This window comes from Sinocyclocheilus grahami, unplaced genomic scaffold, assembly GCF_001515645.1.
Source record: "Sinocyclocheilus grahami isolate Dianchi unplaced genomic scaffold, SAMN03320097.WGS_v1.1 scaffold398.1, whole genome shotgun sequence".
NCBI classification, from domain to species: Eukaryota; Metazoa; Chordata; class Actinopteri; order Cypriniformes; family Cyprinidae; genus Sinocyclocheilus; species Sinocyclocheilus grahami.
Window position 1 is genome coordinate 856,448 of NW_015505577.1, and position 19,116 is coordinate 875,563.

General features: G+C 37.5%; 1 protein-coding gene across 3 annotated transcripts in view; it reads right to left on the reverse strand.

Moving 5' to 3' along the window:
* LOC107550440 (activated CDC42 kinase 1-like) overlaps positions 1-19,116 on the reverse strand; it is a 42,418-nt gene that overhangs the window by 15,128 nt on the left and 8,174 nt on the right. For 2 of the 3 annotated variants that reach the window (XM_016231715.1, XM_016231716.1), the window contains exons 2-7: positions 12,398-12,575; positions 9,093-9,163; positions 3,324-3,536; positions 1,099-1,251; positions 508-785; positions 73-199 (exon numbers count right to left, since the gene is read on the reverse strand). In XM_016231715.1, the coding sequence (XP_016087201.1) occupies positions 73-199; positions 508-785; positions 1,099-1,251; positions 3,324-3,536; positions 9,093-9,163; positions 12,398-12,575 (1,020 nt within the window). The remainder of the gene's footprint in view (positions 1-72; positions 200-507; positions 786-1,098; positions 1,252-3,323; positions 3,537-9,092; positions 9,164-12,397; positions 12,576-19,116) is intronic. The other variant, XM_016231717.1, reaches the window with a different exon arrangement.

Here is a 19,116-nt window from a genome sequence, read left to right on the forward strand (position 1 = left end):
AAATATCAAAGCTGGTCTTTTATTAGGCAGATGTTTATAATTGGAAAATTCAGAGTGTATGAGGAGGGGTACCTGACTACCATTTAGACCCAGCCACGGCTCCTGACCATAGGTAAACATTTCCCAAAGTGTCACACCAAACATCCATGTGTCTGTGGCGTGAGAAAACGTGCGTGTCTTCAAGCTTTCTGGAGCACACCTATGTAAGGAAAAAAAACACCATTTAGAAATTAGGTCAGTAGAATAAAATGCCCGTAAATAAACAACTCAACAAGGGGGAAAATGACATGAGGATCATGCACAGTTCATTTAATCAAATCAAGGGCCACAAACAATGACCTAATTCAAACTCAATCTCAATCCTGAGCTCTGGCCTGTCACTGCGTACAAACAAAATCACCAAATCATTTAAAGCTCTTCATATCCCTTCTCGAAAGATTCAAACCACATGCAAACAAACACTTAAATTGTAAATATATATCCATTCTCTCCAACCCTCTCCCTTACCAGGCAAATGGGACTTTGCGATGCTCTTGCATGACGTAATGGTCATCATTCTTAGGCAGTGCCCTCATCAGTCCGAAGTCACCAATTTTGACATGCTCATTGGAAGCCAGGAGGATGTTTCTGGCGGCCAGGTCTCGGTGGATGAAGCGTTTGGACTCTAGGTAGGCCATGCCATTGGATATCTGGATGGTGTAATTACTCAAAGTGGAAATGAGGAAATGGCCCAGGGTCTTTCGCAAGCGATCCAGCATGGAGCCGAGAGGCGCAAGCTCAGTCACCTTAGATAAAGTAGGGTAATAAAGAGGGTCATTCATGGAAGAGAAGCAGGGGGAGAAGAGGGTCACAATATTAAGTTTCATTTCATAACAACTGAAAAAGTGCTCTGACAAGAAGCATCTTGCCATTGGAGACAATGAACACTGCCAATCAGGAATAACTCCAGAAGTCAGTGTCAGCAAATAATGAGTCTAAGAGAGCATGCAAATGTCAGGCCTTATTTTAGCTCACCCCTCCCTTCTCAAGACCTTGATACTTTAGCACCCTGTCTTTGCCACCAATTTGATTTAGATGTGAACACGCACACTCACTCACCATCTTCATGGGGTGTGTGAGGACGACTCCGTAGAGACGGATGAGGTTCTGGTGGTCAAGAGAGTGCATGGCATTGACCTCACAGATGAAGTCGTCCAGAGCATCTGGTTGGTTGAGCACGTCTGTCTTCAGACACTTCACTGCCACATTGAGCTGAGGAGGACATGTTGAAAGAACAACTCACAACACAAATCAACAGAAATTCATCATAAGTCCCCGTGTGTGACTTTGAGGGCCAACTCATCAGCCTTTGCTGGAGAGAGCTCCCAGCAGCTGGACTAACCTGTATACATCACAATCCCAGACACACTAATGACCTCCTCTGAGACCTGTGTCTACACTGTTGCTGGTTATCACTGAAGTTCAGAGCATAATCACAGAGCAACATTATTCCCTGTGCGCCAGCTTGGACTGTGGCTGAAGTTCCACCTTTTGGAAAGTAATCATGTAACGTCTGGCATTATTCTGCCTAAATTATGGCCAGACCCATCTGCATTACTTCATGAGTTTAAATAGATTTTAACTGTTAAATAGATTTTTACATATTTAGAAAGAACTGTAAATAGCGCAAATAAATTGCATCTTTCTGTATGCCATTCTTCTGTAAGTTCAAAGTAGGTGTCAATCAAAAACAGCAAATCTAATCACCGCACAGGCAAGTTAGATACAAAAGATTTTGAACTTCAAGAACGAACAAAGTTCTTTTGTAGAGTTTACGTGTTTGTGAGGAAAAAAGTGATATGACTGCATAAAAAAAGTCTCATTTCAGTTTGTGCAGCAATTTCCTTTATAGGATAGAGACTTGCATCAAACCACAAAATGACAAATGAACACTTGAAAACTGCCTATAGACAACGTATCTTCTAGTCAATGCTAAGTGTGTCCCTGAATAATGATTTTTGAAGGTTTGGTTTTGGGAAACTATGCATTTAAGGGCAGTGCAAAAGAATTTTGATCAGCCCCCAACACTGTATCTGGTAGAGTGTCGGTACTGTGCATACATTGTTAGAATGAATTTGACACTTTATGTTGTCCACCTGTTGCTTCAGTTGTGTAGGACATTTTCTTCATCTGCTTAATTGCCTTGCATATGAAAACTGTTTGATTAAGTCCAATCAAGTCAGAAAAGTAATAGCATAATAAGCATGTACAGAGTAGAACATAAACAATGCAGGACAAGTATCGCACAGAGTCAGGGGTTTGTTCAAATTTAATCTCCATGTTTGAAAAACAGTAATAGTGATGCTTGCCTAAAAGGCTATAATCATTAAGTTGGATGAGGGTGTCTGAATGTTACATGTATGAAAAGAGCAGTTGACAAATCTCAGCTCGGTCCTGACATTTTTCTCTATAGCGCAATGAAGCAGTGTTTGATCTGCACAGATGGCCACAGGAAAGATGTTCCCACTCAAGTCCCATGTGGAAAGAGCCCTTTGGTGTGCAACACACACTATCACTACAGCCTCCGGCTCAGTTCACACGACATCTGACCCCTCATCAGGTCATTAGAGGCCCGTCTCTCCCACAAACCTCCTCTGGAGAGCACAGCTGCTACAATGACACATAGAGATCAGCCCTGAAACAGGATGTTCACATGGAGCCATGGAACACTTTAAGGGAAAGGTGGGACCACAGATACAAAGTGTCTGAGAGCCATTCTTTGTTGATCTGAGTTTCTGAATGCAAAAAACAACTTTCCAGCCAAAAAATGTGCAATAGTCATACATTTCTGATGGTGTCACTTGATAGATTTCAAGTGATGGAGATTAAAAAAAAAAGAGATAAACATATCACTCAAATATAAATGGTACAATCTGAATCCTCATCTTGAGTACATCGCAATGAATGACTGAGTCCGCATCTGCAAAGCTGATGTTTTTAAACAAAGCTCCCTCTGTATTTCCAAACACTTTCATCCTTTCACCTCTCCCCAAAATCACCACTAGAACTCTAAATGATTCTGAATAAATTCACGAATGCAGATTCGTGCTGCAACGCATTCTTTGCAGCACGAACGCAGATTTGAATGTTTCACAGTGCACAAGCATCAGCGTAGCCTGAGCAGCGCGTTATGTTGCTGCCCATATTAATGAATGATGGTGCGTGTTTTTTTCTTTCCAATGCGAGTAGACATTGCTGAATCGTTGTAATTTAGGAATAAGATCGTGTGAGTGTGTAAATCGAGATTGTAAACTTTTACCAATTAATCGTGCAGCTCTACTCACCCCTTTTCCATTTGGTGTGAACCACTCTCCGCGCTTGACCACACCGAAGGAGCCATCGCCCAGTTTCTCAAAAAGGGCCAGGTCTTTCTCACTTATGAGACAGGTGAGGACCTGCTGCTGGCCATCCACTGGAGGTGGTGTGGCAGTGAGTTTTCGGAATGTACTGGCCGGCTGGGGATTGAAGTCTCCTTCTGGTCTCTTGCCACTGAACACCTGAGGGATAAACAACAACAAAGTCAACATTTATAAGTGACAAATAAAAGCCCTTAGCAACCTATGTGCACAAACCATGTTTTAATTGTGTGCAGCCAGAACTGCATCAAATGTGTACCAGAAACTTGAGGACTCCCTGGCCAGTCTCTATCCCATTGCTGTAATATGTACTAACAGGGAACATTCCAAAACCAAAAATAAGGACAGCAGCAGAAATCACGATAAAAGAGAGCGCATTATGTGAAAAAGAGAGATTCCACGAAGGACTGCTCTTTCTAACTGATTATCGGCTCTTGAGGCACTTTGTATTAGGAGCCTGTGGGTTGGCCAAGGAGAGCTGAGCTATCAAAACCAAAGTGTGGGCTGAGGGAAGCCAGGGGCTACAAACTCAAGGGACAAGGAGGATGGACAGGAATGGAAGGTGGAGGAGTGAGAGGTGACTCTGACTTTAACCCATTAAAAAAAAGACAGAAAGATCAGAATAGAGGGAGAGGTGACCCTACAAAAAAGGAGAAAACATAAATAGAGAAGGTCAGAAAGCAATGTCTGTAGCCCTGAGAGTGAGAGCCTGGATTTGACAGACAGGCTGAAAATAGAAGAACTGAACTGGGAGCAGAGTGAATATAGAGGATCTAGACAGAGCCTTGAACCCTAGACTACTGTCTGATAACCATACACATAGCAAACATATATTACACACTGACAAATGCCTCAATGAGTAATAAATCCAAATGCATCTTTCCATCACGGTTCATCACTGTCCATTGACTTTTGTATACTGAGCCAATGATATTTTCGTTTCCTGACCCTTTTTTGTATTTTTACATCTTTATTAAGATATTAATTAGTATGTTTGTTATGCTGTTTAAAAGTGGGAATTGTTGGCTATTCTCCACTATATTGATGATTCAGGTTTTACTGTCCATGTAGTAATTGCCACCAAAACTGTCACAAAACACAAACATATATAGGCATCCACACATATTTGCACGAGAGCAACATTTGAATCAGGAGAACACTTACTAAGGGTAAGTGTCAGCTAAAGCATGCCCACACACACTAACAGTGGAGTGAGGAGGCAGATTACTCAGTCTGTTCTTGGTGCCAGGAACGGAAACAAACAGGTGTAATTTTAGAAAGCTCTCATCCTCTCAGGCCACTTCCTGTATACCCAGGCCACTGTTGCAACTAAAGCCATCACACAAGGGAGAAAATAAGTCTGTGTATGTGTGTTTGTTTGTTTCATTATTTGACATGTATGAAAGAGCTGAGTGGAGGCTAAGTGGACGTATTGAACATCCATATCAACCTGTGTGCATGTACTACTTTATATCCGACTTTGTAAAAGTAGTAAACAATCATGTACACTTTCAGATGTTCAATGTTGTACCTTTAGGGGTACAAAAGCTTGATGCTGGGGCAGTACCATCAAAGGGACAACTCTATACGTTATCTACACCTAAAAGGTTCAGAGTAGTACCTTAAGGTAATAGTACTACTAACATGTGCCTTTTAGGGTTAAATAAGGTACACAGCTGTCCCTTTAAGGGTACTGCACCAATGGCAAGCTACTGTACCCAAAAAGGTAAAATCTTTGCAAATTGTTCCTGACAATGTATGGGAGTAGAGTATATCTCTGTGTATGTGTGTCTGTGTGTGTGTGCACGCTTCATTTAACACAAGTGTGCCGTTTCTGGTGCCAAAGGTCAAGATGTCCTCTCATCCCACAGACAGAAGAATTTGCCCTACAAGCTGATGGTTTAGACAAGAGCAATAATTTGTCAATCCTGTGTGCATTTCACTCCCACATACACACTTCCTCTCAACACACACTGTAAATGAGCACACACAGTCTATAACATAAATACATGTGACAGTAGGAGATTAATGACATGGCAAATCAGATGGAGCTGGAAGAGACTGATTCATTGTGTGGTCTCTCTAATTCTAGCCTTGGGTCTTTGTACACTGTTAGAAATTGAGATACCAGTGAGGCACAAACATACACTTAACACACATTTAAGAGACAAACACAGACACAAAACACTGCAGTGGTATTTTAAATATTAAAAACCGAGCAGGGCACATCAACATAAATACACAGAAATTAATAAATGTGTCTGTCATAACTGCAAATGCACTAACTGCTGTTGCTGTTTACTCCAGTTAAAACTGACTCTGGCTCTAGTGAGGCCTTTAGTCAGCACCACCCAGACATCCAGCCCTATAAAAACAACTCTCATACCGAGGACAAACTATAACCAGCCATACAGAAACAGCTCAAAGCAAAGTATGCATTTATTCAGGTCAGTTTATTGTATGTAATAAAAAATATTCTGGGCAAAACAAGCTGCTCCTTTTACACAGTCTGATATAGCTCCTAGCTTATTTTTACTCCAAACCAACAGTCATGACAAAAATGACAATTTTCTTTATGTGAAATGACTTTAGAAAGATGCCAGCCTCATCATGTTATTTTTTTCACAGAGACCGGTGGGTCTATTAGTAAAATCTATTGAATTTAGTGATCTTTGTTGCAGTATATGCCAGTGTTGAAAGTCCAAAAATGGGACAAAAAGCAATTCTTGTGTTAACTATTAAGGATGGATATCTTAATATCCTTTTAGATTTTCGTTTTTAACACACTTTATGGTATTTTACCTATTTTTAAGGCCCTATAAGGTTGGGATTTATTTTAATATGGCTCCATGAGATAATTTGATAAAAGGTTAAATTGTAAAAAAAAAATTATAATAATGAGACACTTTGCATACAGCTGATACTGCATTTAAAGAAGAATGTATGATGAACAAATAATTTTACAACAAAAATTGTAGCTTGTTTCCAAATTGCATACAACAAAGGGATTTTAATGTGGCTCCATAAGATAAATTGATAAACGGTTATGTGTACAAAAATCAAATGTGAAACACTTTGCATACAGCTGATACTTATTGAATTTAAAGAATAGTGTATGAAGAACAAATAATTTTACAACAAAAAAATGTTTCCCTTTATCAAAGCAATTGCATACAACATACCTCTCTGGGTGCCAAACATTTTGTTTTAGAAAGTTTTCATGCCTGAAACTCAAAGTATTAAATATATCTTAATATAATTTTAGGTTCTGGTTCCTAAGAAAGTTTTCTTTTGGAATCTTCATATTTCATGCCCTATATGGTTTAATTCCAGAGTTACTGTGTTCTCAATGCAGTTGCATGTAGTTACAATATTTGAACTCTTGTTAGGTTCAGAAGCTGTTAAAATGAGCAAAATCCCTTCTTCCAAATATCCCAGAAACTGACTCAAATATAGAATCTTAAGAACAGACTACTGTGAGCTTGTTATAGTGAATTATATGAACAATTTCAGAGTATTTTTAGCACTCAGACAGCTATGTTCAATGCAGCTGTTTTGATAGAGGGGAAAAAGCTACATTTCTAGTTTCAACATTATTTATTCTTCAGACAATTCAATTTAAATACGTATCAGCTGTATACAGCATTGAAAATTACATGAAATTTTACATTTTACTAGACATGAAGTCAAACTATATTAATAATTTCAATAAAATCAATATATCTAATACTTTTTGAGTTACAGACATGCAAACATTGAGGGAAAAAAATTAAAAGTGCTTTTTCCCATTTTTGAACTGTCATGATTTACATATAATGCAACAAAGATTGCTAAAGTCAACAGACTTTACTAATAGACCTAAAAGTAAGATTAATTTGTTTTGTTTTTTACAAACTTTCTTTTTTTTTGTAATTTGGCTCCAAATTTCCAGGTGAAAATTGGCATTTTTGACCCCCCTCTACAAAATAGTGGAATACTGAGTAAATATTCATCAGTGACACTTAATATTTTGGCTTTCATTACCATTTATGTTTGTCTTTTCATCAAAAATATTTTTTTTAAAAATCACAAATTTGAGCAGGGGACGTTTCTGAAATTTGGTTGATTTGACACGGAATTACCTATCTGGTAACATGGAGAGTACATGATGATAGAAGGATACAACAAGAAAGAAAAGAAAGTAAAATGACTAAATTTTACTACAAATTATAATTTTTTAATTGATGAAACAAAGAAGTGATTCCCCAAATCAAACTTTTTCATGTTTATCAGACCAAATACAAATTCTTATATCAGTGCAATATGTATGATATTGGTACACTTTATATCATCACCAAATACTGTAAAAAGTCAATGTATCATCCAATATGCTGTAAATTTTATTTTGGTAGAATGCTGTAAACTGATCTACAGAATCAACTATAAATTTAAAGGTGCAGTAGGAGATCTTGGAAAATGCTAACTTTAGCCTGATAGCACTGAAAACGTACGTCCCACCCTCCCTGTAATCGCCGTCCAAAGCTACGCCCCCTGAATGCATATACGCTCACAGACCAGAATACCAGAGACAACATTACTACAGGCTACATCAGCGGTTCCCAATTCCAGTCCTCGCACCCCCCCTGCACGTTTCATATGTATCTCTTATTCATATGTTTTTTTTATTCGACCGTAAGTGCCCTGCGAAGTGGACATCACCGGATATTCCGTCATGACTCCAGTTCGAAGCGAGGGTATATGTTCCATACGAAGGGCATTAAAGTGTGCAAGATGTAAATTTAAATAGTATTTATTAACAGAGGTATATTTTGTCACACTTCTCTAGTAAGTTTTGTCTGTGTGTGAAGACGCTGCGCAGCTCGGACCGAGCGTTTTGATTGGACGAACATTTCTTGGTCCTACGCCTTCTACAGAATATATAAATACAGATAAATACATTTAGACCACCTAACTTAATGATTGCTATCGGGATGTGAAGAGACTTTCAACCAGCATAACAAAAAATGTTTCTGAAGACAATCACCTATTGCACATTTAATTTCCTCTGCATTCCAAATCTATCGTCAAACACATGCACACACAAACCCTAGAGAATGGCCCACATTGTGCCGATTTATTGCTTGTGACTGAGGCCAATTTGAGGCTCTTCCTGCAGCATTTGATGGACCATTAACCTGGTTAATGCTTTAGGGAGTGAGCAGCAGGCCTGGGTCGACACTTTCTGCTTCAGCACTCAGAGTAGACATTTCAGCATTATGTATAAAAGAGAGAAAATAAGTTTAAGTACATTTCAGAGGTGTGAAGCAACAGGCCTCTCTGAAATTTACTGTCAATGACAAAATATGTTTCCTTACTCTAACTTTAAAGAAACTCAATTCCTGAACTTCTCAGCTCCATGAACAGCGAGTTTCAACCTCAGCTTGAAAAAAGCGATCATTTAGGCTGTTGTCCAAAAGATGAAAGGCTGTGAAAATCATCTAGGTCAAGTGCTTTAAATGTTACTTCTTGATTTATTCTTTTTAGGTTCAATAAGACACTTTGTAAGTTAGAGACTCTAAAGTGCTTGAGGGAACATGTGAGTTGAATGACCAATGAATAAAGCGAAGCCCTTATCCAGCTGCATGTGTGTAGATGTGTGTGGGACCTGACCCTGGACTGGAAGCCTGTCACTGTGTTTAAGGAAGGCTGATGACATACCTTGCTCATCCAAGACTTGCGCTTGCACATGGTTTTTCTCCTCTTCACTGCCTCCCACAGCCGTCTTTGCCCTGTCAAAAAAAGCAAATGAGAGAATTATTATTATTTAATGAATTTTGCTGGTTAAAAACAAGCTCAGCTTTATCAAAAGTGGCATCTGGAGCAAATTAATGTACCTGAATAAAAATAAAAATTAACACTGTTAAGTACTTTAAGCAATAAAATGCTTACTACCTGTGTAAAAAAAAAAAAAGTTGCTAAGTTGTTCAACCTTGTAATTGTCACTTGATATGTGCAAGGACACCAGAAAAGTATTCTCTTTTCATAGAGAAAAATCCACCCTTAGGAAGTAAATCATAAATATTTTTTTGATTTAGACATTTTTAAATTACAGTCATCTAACCAATATGTTTCATCACTCAATGCATTTGTGTTTTACAATTTATAATTATGTGTTGATTCATATTTATATTGTTAGAAAGATACATGGAAAAATGTAAAAGCGCGCACAACTATAGATAGTGATATGGGGTGATTTTGTTGTTCAATTTCAAATTCTGAATTGAATTTATTTTAAATGAAAAAAAGACAAGTAAACAGTCAGTAAGAAAATAAGAACAAATAAATAAATAAATGACAAGCAATAGCGCAAATAAATACAATAACAAGACACAAATTAAATTAACAGTGCTTTAAGTTTTTCAGGAAGGTCTAACAGTAATATTCAGGTATAGAAATACTACAGCCATTGAATAATCTATTCAACTGTAAAATGACACTAGATAGTCTTCACTGTATAAACAGTAATGACACAGACAGCAGCAGCATCCATATAGAACAGTAGTATTAAGAATAATTTAGACAACTTTACAGTTCAAATAACACATGTACCACAAGCGTGATTTTGCTTGTTTTTAAAAATTTAAGGATGAGTCAAATTATCCTCTGTAATCAATAGTATGCCACAGATGCTGTCAATACAGCTTAACCCTGAACACCCAATTAAACACTTCTGTCTTGTAAATTATCCATTTCTGCAAACAGAGTTCCTGTTTATATAAAAAGACCAATCAGGAAGAAACAAATGGAGAGAATGAAAACTACTGAGGGAAAGAGAGAAGAGAGGATAAAATAGGACACATATGCCAAAAAAGAGAGAAAAGTGAGAGTGATAGGAGAGCCATAAGGAGCTTGAGTTTGGCAATAATCAGGCCGGCTTAAGGGAAATTACATTAGCACAACTTACACTTCAGGCATCACACAAAGGCTTAATACTGAGCATGGAATGACACACTGATTAGATTTGGAAGACAATCAAAGCTTGTGCTGGGTTTACAAGTGGGAAAAAAAATCCCCGCTTTTTAAATAGTAGTTTCAGCAGTCTATACTGATTGCCTTCTGTTGTATTAAAAAGACGCAAATGTTACTTTATCAGATGCATCTTTGTCACCTTTCTCCATTTCTTGGTGAGAAAAGAAAAAGACTGATTATATATAAGAATTATATTATAAGAAAATACCGTATTGACCCGAATATAAGACAATGTTTTTTTCTTGGAAATACATCTGAAAAAACGCGGTCGTCTTATATTCAGGGTCTAGACCAGGGATGGCGAACGTCAGTCCTGGAGAGCCGCAGCCCTGCAGAGTTTTGCTTCAACCCTAATCAAACACACCTGAACAAGCTAATCAAGGTCTGAACGGTTACTAGGACGCTACAGGCAGGTGAGTTTTAATTAGGGTTAGAGCTGCGGCTCTCCAGGACTCGAGTTCGCCACCCCTGGTCTAGACTTTGACATGTCAATAATACACCCACAACAATAGGTGGCGCCAAATACGCATAAAACGAGTGTGCCATGAAATACGTAATGTAATGCGTGTTGTAAAGATTGTGAGTAAAAACAAAAGAAGCAGAAAACCTTACAGCTGCATGAGTCGTGACTGTCACGTTAGCCTGATGGGACCAAACTCCCTTGAGACAGTACCCAGATTTGAAGACTACAGTAAGATTTAACTTCCACTGTTAATAAGATTTTGGTAGGCTACTATTAGATGGATAGCCTAAATGTCCTAATTCAGATGGGCTACCCGTTTTTTTTTTTTTTTAATGGTATATCAAAAAGTGTATATTTTTGTGATTGTTGGTACATTTTACCAGTTTTTACCATACTTTCAAAACAAAAATTAAACTAGGAGAAATATGCAATATGAAAATAATTGAAGACAAAATGTGTTTTACTGAGAAAAAAAGTACATCTGGAAAAAGGGGGGGGGGTCTTCTTATATTCGGGCCAATACGGTATTCAGTCTTTGGTTGAACCAATTTAGATCTGGTGACCTTTGGATTAAGAAGGTGACATTGATAGACACAAACAGAAATGCTATGTCATTCCTTCATGAATCTTCACAAACCTGCCTTTTGAAGAACAATGACCTGTCACTTGTGTTAACAGCAACATCGACAAACAATCATCGACAAAGCACTGACTGGAGTGGGCAATGACTTTCTCTCTATGCTCAAGAATTGAAGAATGCACTGCAACAAGCTCTGTGAAAATCTATGAGTCATGAGATATATATATATACTAATGTAACTAATGCATATTTTATACGTAATTAGTGTTGTCATGCTTACAAAATCTCAGTAGACAGTATCAATACCAGTCAAATTAAAAACAAATTCTCGGTAGTAATTTTGATACTATTGCAAAAACTATTGGAAGTTATCTATTTAACTATTTTAGGTATTTGCAAATAAAAAATATAAAATAAATATGGCTCTCAAGCTATTAAAGTTTTTACAGATTAGAGATGATATTAATTAGAACTGAATAAATAATGGTATGAGATTAATACTGTAGGTTTTAAATTGGCATTAATGGAAAATTTTAAATATCAATTTGTATTTATTTATTTTTTAATTAAATGATACTCTAAATATGAAACTAAAACCAGCCGTAGGTGAGTCCTACCAGTCACTGCCTTATTAAAGCTACTAAACATATTCAGACATCACTGATTTGTTTTCTTTGTCTTCTCAATGTTGCTGTGGCAGATAACACTTTGCATTTACACTGACTTAATGCCTAGAGTTAATACAAAATATGTTTTATTTTGTAAAAAAAAATTTTTTTTTTTTGTCTTGATCATTGCTATGGTTATCACTAAATAAATCACCACAATTTAAATCAGGAACATTTGTTTTGTATCTCTGCATAAGTGTCAATGCTATTCTTTGAGTACACTGCCTTTTGGAAAGCATTATTTGTAATGAACCTACAAGCAAAACACCTTGGTTGGACTCACCGGGCCGGCCCATACCGATCTTCTCCAGGTCCTCATTCTTCACATAGTCAAAGTGTGAGAGACGTGTAACGTTGAGCTCATCACGGATGCGCAGGAAGTACTGCTGCAGTTGCACTTCCATCAGCAGCTCCAGCAGCCACTCAGTGCCCTCTTCACACTGCATACTGCTGCCCAACTTCTGCACAGACAGAGACACACCAATGAACTCCACAGAGCTACTCCCATAATGACTCTCCCAAAACCCCAGAAGCAAGCATGTTCATGCTATTCCCAGCAAAATAAACTAACAACAAATAGTAGTGTCCAACTAGACAACAACAAGTGACCAAGTCCTAAAGTGTGATTGAACTGAATCACGTTTGATAGCATGCTAAATGTTTAGAGTGTGCGGCAAAGAAAAAAAGAAGAACAACAACAACAAAAAACTATAGTTGGCTTTCACTGTTTAACTCTGGCACATCTGGCGAGCACACACACAAACCCAAAAACAAACATGCACACCTGAAATTCATAAAACACAGATGGCATTGGCCCTGCCAGGCCACATGTGTTAAGCTGCTCTCTAAAGCTATTTGATTACTCCCAAAAGGAGCATCTCCAAACCTAACCAGATAACACAGACCTTACCTTTTCACAGAAACTGCTGCATCTCTAATTCCATTTCGGACCCGATTAAAAACAACGTCTTCACATCTCCATAAAAATCTAAATCCTCAAGTCCCAAAGTCCTTATCACGTTTCAAATGAACATTGACGGTCCCTTTAAGCTTCTGTTTTGCAACAAGGGGAACAGATTAGTGGTGCAGCAAATGGATGGAAGAGCACTGACATCGGTGCTTGGAAGCTCTGGGACAAATAAAAGTGTGCTACTGTTTTCCATGGTCTGCATTTGTGCTTGTTCGTTTTTCTGTTGGAACAAATTGGACATCAGCTGCTTTCAATTTTCAATCTCTCCCTCCCCCTGCACTCCTTCACACTGGTGATCTTTCTCTGACACTTCTTAACAACATTAGGGCAAAACCCGGGAGGGTGGGGGGTGGAAGGGGGAGAGCATATCTTGCGATCAGAGAGATTGAGTGTCAACTCACCCTTTTGAATGGCATTGTGTGCATGTACGCATCTGTGTGACTGTGTAACTTTTAAGCTTTTGTTCTTTTGTTCTTGACACTTCCTTACACAATGCATATGATGTGTGCCACTATAACAGGCTGCTAAGTGTGCAAACAGCAATACAACTGCTGATATATGTTTGCGCTTTGAGTGTAATGCTAAATTCCATGGGGGAAAACTGTGCTTCAAACTCAGTCAGTTCACTCAGACTCAATTAGTCAGTCTGCACATCACTCAAAGTGATGAACAAGCAGCTGTGAGGGATTATAGGGTAAAAATGTATCTTGATGTGTTGAAATTATGGCTGTCAATCAATTACAGACAGTACACAAATTATTATTTTAATAATTTAACAGTATTCAAATTACGATTTGAAGCGTATCAGTCACAGGATTAGTTTTTAATATGTGAATTTAAATAAATTTTTACTTCAAATGTTATCTGCAATGGGTTTTTTTTTTTTTAGCAGGATAAGCAATATATTGATATCAGAAATGGTATTAGTAACAGAAACTGATTAAAATATACAACAAATAATATAATACAAGCTTGTTACTATATTGCTTTAAGTCAGAGATGCCCAAACTAGTGGTGACCTTTAATTTGGCCCGCCATGCTATATATGAAAAGAGGGGAAAAAATGCCATTACCCAGGTTGACACGTTGATTGTCGACTGAGCCTTATAAAGTGGCGCTCAAAGTTAAATTAATTTCAACACCTTGTTTCATTCATGAATGAATCATCTTTTTAACATGAACATTGAATGAACAGACTGGTTTAATGATGACTAGTCTATATCTTTGCAGAAAAGATGCATGAACTACAACTACTTATACCTATCTTGTACAAACTTGTCTTATAGCCTACATGTTATATGTTCAGAAATAATAGGCTATAATGAAAATGCTTCAAAAAATTCATAACAGTCAATGTAATTCAAATTCAAAATGACTGCTTTTATACATAGAATCTGAAAATTGTACATTTCTGAACTGCGCACTTGTAAATACATCTGTACATTAATTTAAACAGTTAAATTTCTATATATTTCTACTTCTGTATATAGTGCATTATTTAATTTTCAGTTTTTCTTATATTAGTGTTATACTCCATCTCTACTGTGTAATTCCTATGTCTGCTGCACTAGTTTGCACTATGTCCATACTTTCTTCTGCACTGGAAGCTCCTGTCACTAAGTCAAATTCCTTGTCTGTGTAAACATACTTGGTAATAAAGCTCTTTCTGACTTCTGAAGGAATAATATCAGTAGACTATTAACAATAAATGTTCTGTGAAAACAATGAACAGCAGCTTTCAGCCTGTCACCATGATGCAAACATGAAATATTAGACATACAGTAGTAGTTCTTTACAGGTTTTTTTATTCGATTGCGCTGCTTTTCCATTGATTTTTCTATGTAAACATGGACACGTTTGACTGTTGCACTAGCGTCTCTTGCAGCATCTCACGAATGAAATTACATTATAAAAATGCAGTGCTCAAATTAAAAGAAGTTCACTCACATCTTCTTGCATGTTTTTTCTATTCCACTGTCCATGTTGCATCTTTGTCAACACAAAAGCGCATTCTGTGTGAATGGTGCCTCACGATATGAGCATGTCACACGTGAGCGGTTAATCACATTATAGCTCATATCGCATTATAGTTCTTCACGTCCGCTACAATCTCAAAACTCTGGCCATTTGATAATACCTAGAATATCAAAATCAACTGCGGGCGGTAGATCCTTTTCCTATTTAGCGCCCAAACTCTGGAACAATCAACCTAGCGTTGTTTGGGAGGCAGACATACTCTGTCACTTTAAATCTAGGTTAAAGATCCATCTCTTTAACTTGGCATACACATAATACACTATCGCATTTCTATAATTCAAATCCATTAAAGGATTGTTAGGCTGCATTAATTAGGTCAACCGGAACCGGGAACACTTCCCATAACACCCGATGTACTCGCTAATATTGGTCTCTTTCATTCTTATTTCGAGGTCACCGTAGCCACCCAGATCCAGTCCATATCCAGACCAGATGGTGGATGAGCACCTAAAGACAACCTCTACAGCCCTGAATGTCAGCAGAGACCATGTCAACGAGATGCGCCCCAGAGACAGATCCCCTGCGAAGACCTCATCACCTCAACGACCATTGGAACAAGACCACAGGAACCAGACAAGACCTCTGCACCTGTGTTGCAGCCTGGAATTAAACCACGCCATGCTGGTTTCATCCATTCCAGCTGCAGTGTTGAACTGATTCCCCATTAGGAGTCTCTGCATTATCCTGTCTTATCGTGCATTTGTCTTACATGGACAACCAGCCTTTTGGGGGACTTAGTGTCAGTGTAAAGCTGCAATATTCAAGAAATTACAGATTTGGAATGACCAACTTCTCTTGCATTGGCTGAAAGGGTCAACCCTTTGGCCTTCATCTGGGCAACCGCCTGTCGCAGAGTTTCAGTCACCTTAGAGCGGCTCAGCATCTTGCAAACTCAGTGAAAATTGGAGGAATGCGGCCAGTTAAATAGGGGTTGTCATATAATTAAGGAAATTAGCACCAGGTGCCAGATTAACACCAATTATTACTCAGCATCTTTGTTTGTGATTGAAATGCAGTGGTTGCCTCTAATTTTGAATGGAAAGAGCACAGGTAGCCTTTGTTTATATGAAGAGATTTTTTTTCTTATTTATTTGATTAGATTTAGGGTTTGTTTTAAAGGGGTCATATGATGTTGCTAAAAAGAACATTATTTTGTGCATTTGGTGTTTAAGGTTAAAAAACACATTATTTTCGACATACTGTACATTATTGTTTCTCCTCTATGCCCCGCCTTTCTGAAACGCGTCGATTTTTACAAAGCTCATCGGTCTGAAAAGCGAGGTATGTTCTGATTGGCCAGCTATCCAGTGCGTTGTGATTTGCCGAATACCTCAACCGTGTGATGGAAATGTTACGCCCCTTGCCACATGCGACGAGACAAAAACATTAAAACTCATTATAAACGAGGCATTTGTTGCATCCAGTGGGGACATAATTAAGGATCATAATGACTTGTACTGTCTTTTTACGCGTAAACATAAAACCATGTCTGCATTTGTGATCGGAGAAATTACAAACAACAAGCGCTACTCTACACTGCTCAAAAGTTGCGTTTGAATCGTCGATTGCAAATTCTTTAAATATGAAAACGTACTTACAGTCTGTGAGTCAGAACAGATGGCATTGTAGTCTACTCTCCCAGGAAACAGTCCTCCATAAAATGCGCTGTACACATCTGAATATTTGGGTTGAACTGTTGTGGAACAGTGTTGTAAATACAACATTTGGGCGGCGTTATGCAAATCTTCCCACACAGTGACGTAGACATGTGGGGGCGTGTTTGAACGAGGCGTTTTAGGAGGGCGTGGATCAGTCTTAACTTTTATAAAGAATATCTCTTTGGGTTTGAGACTTTAGTCTTTGCAACTTTAGGGATCTTATCTATTCACGAGCTGCTTGTAACACTCCAAAGAGAAAGGAAAACTTAAAAATCGCATCATATGACCCCTTTAAAATTTCTATTTAGTTTTGTTATTTGACATATTTCTGTTTCACAAAGAAATGTGCAGCATTTTGTCCAAGCAATAATAAAAGGACACCTTTTCCTTTATAATTTGTCTTAAATCTAATTTTTTTTTTAGAAAAAATCATGAGAAAATCGAATCGTGATATCAGTATTGTGAATCGAATCATGAGTTGAGTGAATTATTACATCCCTACTAAGCAGTGACCTTGAAATTTAGGAAATTATAGGTTGTTCTCAAATTTTGATCTCTACTGTACATACAAATTCCTGCTTCTAGCTGCCTTTTCAGGGCATCCCGTAAAGGGAATCAGCACGCAATCTATATGGCTGGCCCATGATAATTATGATGTGCTGGTTACTGATCTTTCATAAAAGTGCTTGAATATTATATTTATTTTTGCAATAAGTTTAGCAAATAATGTGTAGACAATAATATTTTTAATTTTATAATTTTTTGTATGCAATATTCAAAGCAGATGTAACCTCACCCACCACCTTCCCGCCCTGTCCACACCACTTTTTAAGACAAACTTACGTCACTGCAAATACCTGCTAAAGCTGATATATCGGTCGACCACTACAGATAATCATATATCAACATTTGCTGAAACTAAGATAATTAATATAAAGGCATTACATTACTGTGGAAGAAACACCCATCCAAGAAACAAAAATTTTTTTGAAGTGAATATATTGTGTTCTGTCAGAGCTCTTTTTTTAAACAGTTAGTCTCTGTGCAGACAGACATCTTCAGATGCTGCGGTATTGTAAAAGTGGCGGAAACTTGCCGAGATATTCATGTAAAACAAGGGGTTACAAAGTCAACAGGTTTCTTGAATAAGTGTCAGAAAAGAGAGAGAGCACAAGCAGCCTTTTGTGCCCAAAGTGCTTCCTCTGTTGACACATGAAAAGTCATGGGTCGTAAGGATCAGTGCCTTTTTGACTTTAATTTAAATATCAATATCATTAAGAGCATAGTCACACACTGCAATTTCTGTGTTCTCTCTCTCTTTGTTTTGTTAACTTCAAGTATGAGCAATAGTAATAGTAGTGCTCTATGACTTCCATGATGCGGAAATTGCAAAATCTGTCATAAAAAAAAATTCCTGTTCATCGCTGAATGCCACAAAATTTTGAATGAATGTATTCAAGTATTTATTTATATTTATTTAAATGTAAAACCTACATATATCAGACTGAATGAGTCGTGCAGGTGATAATTGATCATATTTGATTTGTATTCAATCATAAAATACAGACCTGTATTATAGAATTATTTCAATGACATTCAATTGTTAAAGTTTTATAAATTCAATTGATTAGATGCTTTTTGATTATTAAAATTTAATTACACCATTCAAATAGAATCCAAAAAAATTAACTAAAAACACAATTTAGAAAAAATAAAATTCCATGAAGCCCTATACCAGCAATGCTTGCATTAGCAAGTGTCACTGAAAAACTGCTTTTATATCGTTTTATATTTAAAATTTCAGTTTATATTGACAAAATAGTCATCTACATCTTCAAACAGCCATATCCCTCCCCCACATTGAACTTCCCAGCAACCTTTCACACTTAAACTGGGAACAGATCCAAATGCCCAAATATATCTCAATATTTCCTGTCTACCCTGCTGGCTTGCAAACTTAGGAGGCAAAGTTTAAATATACCTCTCAACATACAGGAAACATCTCTCCTGTGCAAAAGAGTAAGGGGAATGTGTGAAAGAGAGAAAGAGGAATCCAGGCCTCTGCAGAGGAGGAAAAACACTTGTCCTGTGGGTGAAGATGGTCTAAAGCAAAACAGCTGTGAAAAATCTAAAACTCTTTTAGAGCTCCTTGTATTTAAGTTTTCATAATCCATTTGAAAAAATTTATTACATATTAATGAATAAATCTGTATGTGTCAAAAGTGTCATGTTTGTGATTTTTAATCATGTAAGCTATAGCTTCTGACCTCTAAATCAGAACAGACTTTTATGACATCAATTACTGCTTTATTTATTCAGAAACACAAGTATCTTAAT